Source organism: Myxine glutinosa, chromosome 10 (genome assembly GCF_964187855.1).
Source record: "Myxine glutinosa chromosome 10, kmMyxGlut1.1, whole genome shotgun sequence".
Lineage (NCBI taxonomy): Eukaryota > Metazoa > Chordata > Myxini > Myxiniformes > Myxinidae > Myxine > Myxine glutinosa.
In genome coordinates, this window is record NC_136270.1 from 29,795,083 (window position 1) to 29,807,710 (window position 12,628).

The 12,628-nt window shown below is 38.4% G+C and overlaps 1 protein-coding gene across 2 annotated transcripts in view; it reads right to left on the reverse strand.

Moving 5' to 3' along the window:
* Window positions 1-12,628, reverse strand: part of LOC137434331 (ATP-dependent 6-phosphofructokinase, muscle type) — a 153,724-nt gene that overhangs the window by 9,607 nt on the left and 131,489 nt on the right. For both annotated transcript variants that reach the window (XM_078785498.1, XM_078785497.1), the window contains exons 16-17: window positions 2,712-2,799; window positions 1,755-1,907 (exon numbers count right to left, since the gene is read on the reverse strand). In XM_078785498.1, the coding sequence (XP_078641624.1) occupies window positions 1,755-1,907; window positions 2,712-2,799 (241 nt within the window). The remainder of the gene's footprint in view (window positions 1-1,754; window positions 1,908-2,711; window positions 2,800-12,628) is intronic.

Here is a 12,628-nt window from a genome sequence, read left to right on the forward strand (position 1 = left end):
GTGTTTTGGGTCTTCGGGGTGTTTTGGGTATTCGGGGTGTTTTGGGTATTCGGGGTGTTTTGGGTCTTCGGGGTGTTTTGGGTCTTTGGGGTGTTTTGGGTCTTTGGGGTGTTTTGGGTCTTTGGGGTGTTTTGGGTCTTTGGGGTGTTTTGGGTCTTTGGGGTGTTTTGGGTCTTTGGGGTGTTTTGGGTCTTTGGGGTGTTTTGGGTCTTTGGGGTGTTTTGGGTCTTTGGGGTGTTTTGGGTCTTTGGGGTGTTTTGGGTCTTTGGGGTGTTTTGGGTCTTTGGGGTGTTTTGGGTCTTCGGGGTGTTTTGGGTCTTCGGGGTATTCAGGGTCTTCGGGGTATTCAGGGTCTTTATGAGCCTCAGGGCCTTGAAGGGTATTTTGGGTCTTTGGGGGTCTTCAGGGGTCTTGGTGGTCTGAAGGGTCTTGGGGGAATTAAAGGGTCATCAAAGGTCTGAGGGGTCTCAGCAGTCTTAACGCAATTAAGAGGGTTAATTAAGAAGGTGGTAATATTATTTGAAGAAGAAGAAGACGTTTTCGTCGCATATAAACATACATAACCATATACATTTGCTCTATTATAATAAGATATGGAGAAGGCAAATTAATAATTTGGTCAAAAGGGCAAAAGGTTAAAGGTCAGCATCACATAAAATCATCAATTTTTATCCAATTGGCCTGAAATTTAAATTTACCAAATGAGTTTTGTCATCAAATTTTCAACAAAGCTTTATTATAGCGTGCAAAGCTTTGCTATTATAGCAAAGCTTTATTATAAAATTATGAGAATATGGAGAAGAAAAATTAATAATCCGGTCAAAAGGGTAAAAGGTTAAAGGTCAGCATCACATAAAATCATCAATTTTTATCCAATTGGCCTGAAATTTAAATTTACCATTTGAGTTTTGTCATCAAATTTTCAACAAAGCTTTATTTATGATAATATGGAGAAGACAAATTAATAATTCGGTCAAAAGGTCGAAGGTCAGCATCACCTAAAATCATCAATTTTTATCCAATTGGCCTGAAATTTAAATTTACCATTTGAGTTTTGTCATCAAATTTTCAACAAAGCTTTATTTATGATAATATGGACAAGGTGAATTAATAATTTGGTCAAAAGGTTCAAGGTCAGCATCACCTAAAATCAATTTTCATCCAATTGACTTGAAATTTCAATTTCCCATTTGAGTTTTATCATCAAATTTTCAACAAAGCTTTATTATGATAGTATGGAGAAGACAAATTAATAATTCGGTCAAAAGGTCGAAGGTCAAGATGGCATAAAATCGTCAATTTTCACCCGATTATCCTGAAATTTCATAAATTTGCATATTGCGTTTTGCACAATTTGCACAACAAGCCAATTGTTTGTTTGTTTTTCGATCTAAAGGTCAAAGGTCAAAGCTGCATAAAATCATCAATTTTAATTTTGCATTTTTTAAACTGCTTTCATTATTTTGAGCATATGGAGGGACTTCTGAATACAAACAGATGCAGACGGGCTTTGCCTTTTCAGATGCTTTCTCGTTAATATTATTTTTGTTACTATTACCAATTATTGTAGTGACAACAATAGTCATGCAGGGTAATACGCATATACAATGGAAACAGTACATTTGATCAGATAATACTGTTCGATGAGATCATCAAGAGACCGTTCAACCAACTGCCTTGAACAAACTTCTCCTATTATTATCAATTCACCAAACATGATAAATGGAGAGTCTTTGTTCTTGCACATTTCCCACCTCAACAATGGTGTTGAGAGCCGTGTCAGCACCAATGGAGAAGTCGGAACCAGGTACGTTGTTGCTGATGGTAGCGGGAATGATGCACATGGGAATGCAGAGTTCCTCAAAATCGCCTCGTCCGCCTGTCAGCTGCAGGACTCCTTCCACTGCCTACAAACAGTAACAAGTCACTTCTGCATGACGAGGAAACAATTCTTACAATTCAAATTATTGCATTTTTTTTACACACTATCTACTCAGGAGTAATTAAAAACTTATTTTCACCCCTGTCTATCTGTTTATGTGCAGGATATCTCATAAAGTTGTGGAAGTATTTGAATGAATTTTGGTGGACAGATTGGATATGTCACAAGGACGAATTGATTGAATTTGGTTGAAGATCAGGATCCGGATCTGGATACGATAATTTAAGTGATTCTTCATGATTGTTGTAACAAAAATTATATATAGCACGATATCTCAAAATGTTATGATTGGATTCGGACGAAACTTGTTGGACAAGTTGGATGTGTGATAAGGAGGAATTGATTCGATTTTGGTGAAGATCCTAATCCAGATCCGATAATTTTAAAGTGATTTTTCATCATTGAGTGGAGCGATAGTGCTAAAACTAATATGTAACAATATCTCAAAAAGTTATGGATCGATTTCGCCGAAATGTGGTGGACAGGTTGGGTGTGTGTGAAGGATGAATTGATTGGATTTTGGTGATCGAAGATCCGAATCCGGATCTGGATACGAGAATTGATTCATTCATATTCATTCTTCACCATTGAGAGATGGGGCCAGTCCTTGTCCAACAAATGTCTAACAAACAACAACACCCAACCTGTCCAACAAATTTCATACAAATCTGTCCACAACATTTTGTGATATCCTGCACACAAACAGACAGGGTGAAAACATAATCTCCATCGACCAGTAACAAGTGCATCTGCAAACGTGAAAACATACCTCAAACCCACCGATGATAATCAATGCTGAGAGTTTATGCTGTTTGATCTGCTCAGCAATTTTGCCCATTATCTTGGCTGGAAGAACTCTGTAAGACAGTGAGAATACCCTTAAAATCATTCAATTTACATATTAGTCAGGTTCACTATGTTTTTTCGTTCAAAATCATGGTAGATTAGCAAACATATACATTTTTGGAAACGTTATTACATGGAAAATCTGAAAATCAATGTTTACATTTGCCAATTCCGACCAATTCGATTCGACCAATTCGACCAATCGACCAATTCCATTCGACCAATTCGACCGTTCGACCATTCGATCGATTCGATTCATCGAATTCGATTCGATCGACCATTCGACCAATTCGATTTGCCAATCAATTTGACCGACCTTTGCTTGTGTGGAACGGACTGTGAAAACGATGCGGACTATATTGTCGGATACGACACACAGGACAGTGATGACGAACTCTAAATGGCATATTCTGTAATCGTGTATGTTTGATGCCATTGACTGCCTGTGTATATTTTGTCATTGACTGCCTGTGTAGATGTGAAGTTATACTGACTGCATGTGTATATATGATTTTGCTGACTGCCTGTGTATGTTTGGTGATATGAATTATTGTGACACATTTTGATGTTATTAACTGCCTGTACAAAATGATAACATGTATTTGATTATGCAACTTATCGCGAATATAAAGACAGTATTTTGCAATTCAAAACCTTTGATTCGTGTCTTACCATTCCCCATATCACTAATTTGATACTTTCATTGGATTCCTTGTCCCTGAAAATATAGGTTTAGTATATATTTTAAAAAGTTTTTAGGGTAATTAGAGGCAGAAATAGAACAAAATATGTATTTTACAGTGGCCATTTTGAAAATCCAAAATGGCCGCCATACAGGTATCTCTCCAAATGTAAACATTGATTTTTAGTTTCCTTATGCTATAACCTTTCCAAAAATGTATAGGTTTGCTAATCTACCATGATTTTGAACGAAATATAATTTATTGACATAGTGAACCTGACTATATGGTTTAATGTTTGCAGTGTACAAACAGGCAAGCAGTAGAATCTGCTTGTCCCACATTTTATCATGAACAATCTACTGCAACTTCTTTAGAGGCCCCAATTATTACCACCTTCTTATTGGGTCGGCTGAGGAACGTTTTTGGACCAAGTCTTTCACAAACCGGATAGCCATCCCTGACATTCCGATGAATGTGTCAGGAATTTGGAAGTTGTTGTTGTTGTGGCATAGCCCCTGACAGTTCTCTCGAACAGCGGCATATAGACAACCGATCGATACGGCAGGAGAGACCCAGAGATTACCCACATCCACAGGATGGTGTACCCAGCCTTCACAAAGTCGGGGCCATGACGAGAGAGGGGGACAGAGAGAGAAAATAGAGAGAGTGTCAAGAGGGAAAGGGTCAGTCCATGTGGACCGATCGGCACTCTGACCCTGACGAATCCAGGCAGCAGGGACGAATGGGGAGGATTTGGCCCCAGACTTGTGTTGGGAGGTACAACCACCACGAAGAGGTATCCCCGATAGTTGCAGAATTTGTAAGTTGTTCAGGGTGTCGGCGATACCTCGCCTTGTCTTCACGAAATACACCATACTTTATTTTGCGTCCAACTACAACCAGTGCTGGCAGATGGATCCTTCAGCTAAACATCCATCCAATGGATTGCACACATATTGATGCCATCGCCCAACCTGCGAAACACCAGTCAGATTCAAATCTAAGATCGACAGGTCACAGGTGAAGGCACATACGTCTAAGCTCTTCTGCTAACCCATTTCATTATGAATGTTCGATAAACATACATACATACCTAATATTAGAAAAGAAAATGATAAAAGAGATCAATAACAAGCAATCAAAATTTTTTTGCCAATAGCCAACCACCAATCAAATATTTTTTAAATCAATAATCATCAACTGATTGTATAGTGTTATAGTACAACTACCTTAACCTTCATCATTCCTGACAGGGCGTCCGACCATTTTTTTCTCATGAGTCACCTCAAACTTTTACTTATCCAGCAATTTTTTTTATGAGCCCAGCCATTACATTTTTACGAGGGCAGCCAATATTCTAACTAATGCAGTCGTCAATGTCCATGTTAATTTTTTTGTGATATTGAGTGTTCAATGTGCAAGTGATTTGATGGAAACGTATTTTTAAGTTGCAGTAATTTAATATTATTGCCAAATCATTATTGGACAGTAAAATAATTAAGTAAAACTTCTGTAGAAATTGTGAGGAGTGATGTATGTTTTAGCCAGGTACAGCTGAGCAAGAATTATATCCACTCTGCTTGATCCTCTGTTCATTGTGCTGTTCAACATGATCAGTGTGTCAGATTAAAAGAAGACCAAAAGTCCAACAGCGGCGTAGCCGGGCTTGTAAAATATTATAATCCACAAACATACATGATTCGCTTTTTAAACAGTCACTAATGCTGCTTATAACATTAAACAAAAAGATTTGGAGGAATCCAGACATGTTTTACTTACATGTTCTGTTTTACTTACAGAACTGAGCGAAGATCTACTGTAATCTTATATACCCCACAAGGGATGGGGGTGTCCCCATTTACCAAGCAGCTAGCTAGCGCTTGCCAAGCCAGCCGTTCCTTAATGGTTTTGAAAGGAATGCTTGCTCGAATGCTTCTCTCCACAAGAAACTTGGTAAATTAACAGACACCCAATGTTCTTGAGACCCGATCATAGATCGACTGTAATCTATATACCCTAAAGAGGAATGACCCTTCCTGCAGTTCCCATAGTGAGCAGATGTACTTGTAAATTAAAATGTCGGTCGGTGGAGTTAGCCGTCGTAATGACATAAACGTAATGACGTTAATGGACACAAAACTGCTGCTACTTTAATATGTAGAAGATATATTTTAACTTCCAGTACGTTTGCAGTCACCACTAAGGGATTAATGTTACAATTAGATTTACTATAATATTAACATTATGTTATCATCATTTCAAAAATGATATTGACATTTAAAAAAACCGAGGCTAATTCCTTACTTTTATTCTCCGTTAATACTGTGGTTATTAATATTAGTGCCGAACACCGCTCATCATGATTTATGAACCATACACCACTTCAATCCATTAACTTTGTATTCATGACATTGGGATTCAAGTGTTATGGTTATATTTACTATATTATTATTATTATTATGAAAACGATACTACTGAAACGATACACTACTGTATTAAGAAACCTGGGCTTAATTTGTCTGAAGCCTCCGAAGATGAGGCATAACGCCTAAGGCCTATACGTACCATAATGATGGAAAAGCCATAACGTCGATGCTTTCGATATTTGATGGTCATTTTAACAATCGGTTTGTTTGCCTTTCACACTGAATGAAAAACGTAAAGGTAGAGCATGGCAATTGTGATATATGACTGGTGTGACGATATGTTTTGCCTGAACGGCATACAAATCAAAATGGCAGTGTGCGGAGTCAGCCGCCGCACCGCTGTAATGACATCAGAAGTACTCATATCACCCTTTCATGTGACCATAACCTCAGCTCCGATTGGTATACGTTTGAGGAAATATACATACATACATACATACGGACGGACAAACCCTGTTCTAGACGGCTTTGCCCGATGGGCTACGCCGTAAAACAACAATGATTTGCCTCATTGTTATCGACAAGAAAACATGATGGCCTCGTATCAAGAAACATACAAAAAAAGAGAAAAACAAGTACAGATGCATTCAAAGTACACTGCCCCATGCCAAATAAATAAATAACATCCTCCAGTGCGGCATTGCCAGGGGCGCCTTCGGTTCCTGGCGATACCGCTGTGCAGTTCATTGAGACTGTATTGGAAGGGAGAGGTGTACAATAATTGATTGATTAAATGTATAATTAAAATCAAGAAATAATGATCATAAAATATTTTCTTAATCAATTGGCTAATGCTAATAGCATACCTTCACCACCAGTTTTTCATCTGAAGCGGTAACTTTTTGAAAATAAATTAAATAAGTCATTAATCAAAAAAATATAAAAATGAATTGATTAATCAATAAATCAAAAATACCCTTTCCAGTCAAATCACTTCGTCATTGTCGTGTCCAAATATTAGCTTCCTAGCTCAAAATGTGCCTGAGATATTGTCCAGAAGAGAGGAAATAAATATGCACTTAATTAATTGATAAGAATTAAGTAATTAATCGATAATAATTAAGGGAATTAATTAATTAATTATTCAAAAAACAAAAAAGACCGTTTTTTCCAAAGCACGTGCTCACTATTGTGCCCAAATTTCAGCTACCTAGCTCAAAGGATGGCTGAGATATCACCTCGACAAACAAGAAAGAAAGAAAGAAACAATAAATCAGAGTGAAAACCGAGTACTCCCTTTCAGCACGCGTCATTGCTGGGCCCCCTTCGGTGCCCGGCGATGGCGTCATGCAGCGCCTGGAGATGGAATACGTGTACAACATCTTAAACCAATGATAATTTTCCAAGAAACAGTCCATCTAATAACATGTTGCATGATCTGTGCTTACAATGCAAAAAGCCATAAAATTGTCTTAGGTTCTGACAATATATTTACCTTGAAACTATGACAAGTGAGAAGAATATAGAATTGGACAGGTAATCATTACTCCTGCATGGCTCCAGGTGATATCTTTATTTTACTCATGCAAAAAGAAAAAAATGAGCAGTTTGGGTGTAAATGCACTCACTTAGAGTAAAATTACTTGTTTGTTTATGCTAAGAATTATTTTTTTACTTAAATCTAAAACCATGTCTGTAATTAATAGTTACATGCATTCTTATGGAAAATTCAAGAGGATAAAGAGGGTCTGTTGCCATGTCCAACTATACTAGGAGTGTCAGAGTTGTGGAAAAAAAAAGATACAATCCTCCAAAAAAAAATAAAAGTGACAAATATCATCGAGCAATTTTACCACCAGGTGTGCACAATCATGAAATGATGAACAGTGCAAACGTAAAGTGCAACAAGGCAGGTTAGTCATTACTCAGTACCACATACAACAGATTCATCATGACTCGATGGCCTGCTCCATCTTGTGAAGTGAAAAAGTGCAACAATGCTCAATTGTTCATACAATGCATAAGCTCTGAATTGACTTGTTTAGCTTTGGTCTCGGAGATGAATAGATCTAAGTTGCAACGCTATTCTAATGCTATGTCAGCAGAGGGTGTTGTTGAGCATCGCATACTTTGGGAAAATAAACTCCAATTTTTAAGAAACAGGGATTACTATATACGAACATCATCAAATTTTCACATCCTTATAAAAAAAAATCCCAATATTAAGCATCTTCAATGAATTTCCCAGGAATTTCTGTGGAGTCAGACACTTCTTGTCTTTGTCGGTCACTGATTGGCTGTGAAAAGCCGGTAGCATTATCTTATTGGGGGAAAGAGAAATATAAATTCACCAAAACTCACTACATTCTTTCAATCCTGTTGCACAATTTTCCTACAAATATGTTTTAAAGAAAACAACAACATTAGGGTTCCTTCATGATTTTTACTATACTTTCAGTTTTTGCCGTACCGGTACATAAATTCATTACAAAGTGGAACAGCACTCGGTAGAGAGCATACCCCCGCCACGCTGAACAGTTTACGTTTTGTATCCCATGGATCTGGATCCAAAATCCAAAATCGAATTGGCTTGTTCTTTTTGCCTAACCAACTCATCCACCTAGTTTTGTCTTAAGTCGCCCACAACTTTTTGAAATATACCTTTGCCAAGCTGAACAGTTTACTTTTTGTATCCCACCAATAGGCCGGGTCTGGATCCGGACCTGAACCAAAAATCGAATTCTTTTTCTTGTCGCCTAAACAACTTATCCACCTAATTTGTGTTAAGTTGTCCACAACTTTTTGAAATATCCTGCTATATATTGTTTACGGCCCTATTTAGCTCTTTCACGAGCCTCGATCTTGTATACAAAAAAAAAAAAAAAAAAAATCTCTGGTGAAGAATCACTTAAAGAAATAAAATTAAATGACAAATCACAGAAAAAATTTGTCCTTGTCCACCAAATTTGGTCCGAATCCATCATTAACTTTTTGAGATATGCTACTCACAGACAGACAAACAGACAGACAGGGATGAAAACATAACCTCCGTCCACCTTCGGTGGCAAAGGTAACAATCTCTCTAAGATTATCTCTTGTTATCCTGAATTCACTTTTACCTTGTATAAAAAATATGCCATTCAACAAAGTAAAGGGAATCTTTCCCCCGTGCATGTGAAGCGAAAAGCGGTTTTAAGTAATTGGTTCACGCCTGTCTGTCTCTCTATCTGTCCTTCTGTCTCCAGACGTCAGTTTATGATGGAGGAACAACTTAGTTTCAATTGAACGTTACATAAAAAACCTCTCAAGAATTGGAAAAAACCTGTAGTTTAGCAGTAATTTTAGTGTTTAGCAGTACTTGGCTCTGGATTTGTCCCGATCACACATGTGCAGAGAGGAGAGGGATAATGTTTTTATTCTGCCTGTCGAGCTGTCAAACAAAATTTAAAATCATTCCAAACAGGAAACTTTTGGTTTTTAAGGATGTCATAAAGGACACAAACAACAGACATGAAGAACTAGTGCAACGTGTTAACTGTTAAAGAAGGTGGTGCATACAACAGATTCATCACGACTCGATGGCCGACTCGATGGCAGTAACATCAATCAATGGCGGTGACATCAATAGCGGTAAACTTCCAGAATTTTTTTTTCCACAAATTTTAAAACTTTTATTTTATTTAAATTGATTTACCTACCGGTACTTGAACACTGTAGAACAAACATCGCCTTTTATCGCATCCAAAACCCTTCCATTTAGCAGTCCTTTGACAATATATTACGGTATTTTACGTCATCATGACCAATGAAATTTTCTGCTTGTACGCCCCACCCATGTCCAGGTTTCTTAAGACAGTGTGGGGTAATGTGTGCTGTGAACTCTGTAGTTGAGAAATAGTTGAATGACCCTCCACCAAGTCTCAATTAAACTCCAGCAATAAATAGTTTCATGACTCTAAGCCAATGACTCTCCAACCAACCAGTATCATTCCTCCAAATCATGGTAGTGCCTTGTCAAGTGTTTCTGGTGTATGCTCCCCCTCAATCCCTTCCCTCGCCTCAAACTGTATAACTGCAGACTCTGCCAAAGATAACGCAGAATGTCTGAACTCTATCTTTGCCTGAAAATCTCATATAACTAACCCATCCTGCTGTGTCTCCATCTTAACCGAACACGCACACGTCGACTGGACTCTTGTGTCCTTCTCACCCGAGAAGTTATTTCCAGCTTTGACCCTGCTTTGACATTTGGCTCAGATGGCAGAAAACTCTTTTGGATTCTGTGCTCGAATCAGTCTGTCCTTTATTAACATGCTACATTTTTGTGTAGGCGAGTGTATGAATACTGGTTACTGTAAATTCTATATGGCTAGTTGATTACTAGTGTATGCTTTTGAAACTGTCCCTGACATCAATATGTGAAGGTGGCAGAGCAGAGAAACATGGTGTTAGGGGATGTCTTTAATAGCTCGTTGGAGACAGTACATTACAACAAAATAAGCGCAGAAGAGTTTTTCAGTTGAAAAGACAGTGATAGGACCAGGCCGGGCTATAGCCTGAAAGTAATGAAGAGGAGAGTTAGGACAGTAATGCGGCAAGGGTCATTCACTCAGGGAGGAGTTAATTAATTAATCCCTTGATTAATTAAGTTAATTAATTAATTCAAGTTGATGGTCTCCCTTGAAATGTGGTGGTAACAGAAAGAGTAGATAGGTTTAATTAGAATTAGATAGATACCTAGATTAATTTGAGATAGAGGGGCACAGGGATATGTGTGTGGATGGCTGATGGCATTTGGTGTTGGCATAGCACAGACATAATGGGGTGATTGTCCTCCTGTATATCTCAGGAATTTGACACAGTCTGGCATCCTGCTTTGCTTGCAAGTTTATGGCATAAAAGGCCACCTTCATTCTGAGATTTCTGACTTTGCTCACTCACACAGTCAATATGTTGCCATCAATGGAACTCTCCTCCCCTCTGACAGTGAAAGCTGGAGTTCCCCAAGGCAGTGTTTTGGGGCCAGTCTAGTTCCTCATCGATTATAAATACCATATTCGATGCTCTGGGAGACCATCTTTCCTTTATGGCTTATGCAAACAAATCCACCTTGTGTTGTAAAGTACAACATTCCTCTGCTGGGCAGACAGCAGCTGCATCATTCTCTGCTGATCTGGAAATTATTAGACTCCGGTCTGATAAATGGAACACGTCCTTCACTCCAGGAAAATCTGAGTTTCACCGTATTGCTCAAGAAGGATCATCAAATGAACTCAGCCATTTCATTGGTCATTCACTGGAAGAGGTTCAGTCTTTTGAATGTCTAGGTTTCAGAATTAGCCATGACCTTTCCATTGCTGAACACATGGCAATGCTAGCCTCTCGAAAGCCAGCCACAGACATGCTCAGTGGATCCAAGTCTTTCCTTGTAAAAGTTATAGAGGGACTCACAGTCTCCGAGGTCTTTGCCCATAGCTCAATGGAGTATTGCTCTCTACTCTGGGCTGACACCTCAGTATCACATCTGTCTCCTGGAATATGTGAAAACTATAGCTCTCAAAATTATTTGAATCTCCCATGATGAGGTGGAAACACAGGGTCTGTTGCTTTCACATTGCAGTGGTCTCTCTGTTGTTTGCTAACTCTTCTTCAATATTGCTCCCTCTGGTTTCACAGTCATCTGGTCCTCTCTATCTCCTCCAGGATGCACATGTTCTTACAATAACGCCGTTCGGGTTAAAATTCCAATATCCAGGCTGACTGCACATGTCAACTCTTTCATTCCTTGCTTCTTTTGTCTAAGGAACCACTTTCCCGAGGCTGATTTGTCTCTATTTTTGCTCCAGGACTTCAAGCAAGAAGTGCACCACCTCTTAGCATCCCTAATTCTAACCCATGTTCTTTATAACCCCATTACTATTAACCTTTCATAGCCCAACCCACTTTTACTTGCTAGTTTCAGTGTTTCCTTCCATCCTCCCTTTCCTCGTATCCTCTTCATTCATTTCCTTGATGTTTTTTTTCCTACCATCAGATTTACCTTGCCCTTCCTTCTATGAGCCTAACTCCTGTAAATAAACTAGATGGTATTCATAGAATACTTACACTGTGCAGTCAACTTGGTGCGAGCCAACTCTTCTGTTTTTGAACGTTTTTCTTTTCTGTTCATCCAATATGGCGGCCAGACCACGTGAGCGATTACCTCATAAATTTATATTCTCTAATATAATTGTTGCGTAGATCACGCTCAATAAATTTCAAACTGATCAGACTAAGCATTGTCCCTGTCAAATTATGACGTCATAATTAAGGCACCAATGACGTCATTGTTAACACTTATTCCCCATGCTGAGTTCTTTATAATGAGCCATGTTTCAATTTTTTCCATGCAGCGGTTTTGGATATATAGAGGTGCAACGTTTTTTGTTTTTTCTAAGATGGTGCCTGTACCACCTGACCTATGAGGTCATGATTATTAAAATATTCTACAGGAGGAGGCGTTCCTATGGTGAAAAGCTTGTGTCAATCGGACCAAGAATTGCAGAGAAAAAAAAATCATACTGATCGAATCAAGCGTTGTAATTGTCAAATTATGACGTCATAATTAAGGTACCGATGACATAATCATTAACATATCTTATTCCCGATAGGGAGTACTTGACAATGAACCATGTTTCAATTGTTTTTTCCATAGAGCGGTTTGGGAGATATAGAGGTGTAACGTTTTTCCAAGATAGCATCCGTACCACGTGACCTATGACGTCATAATTATGAATAAAAAATATACTACA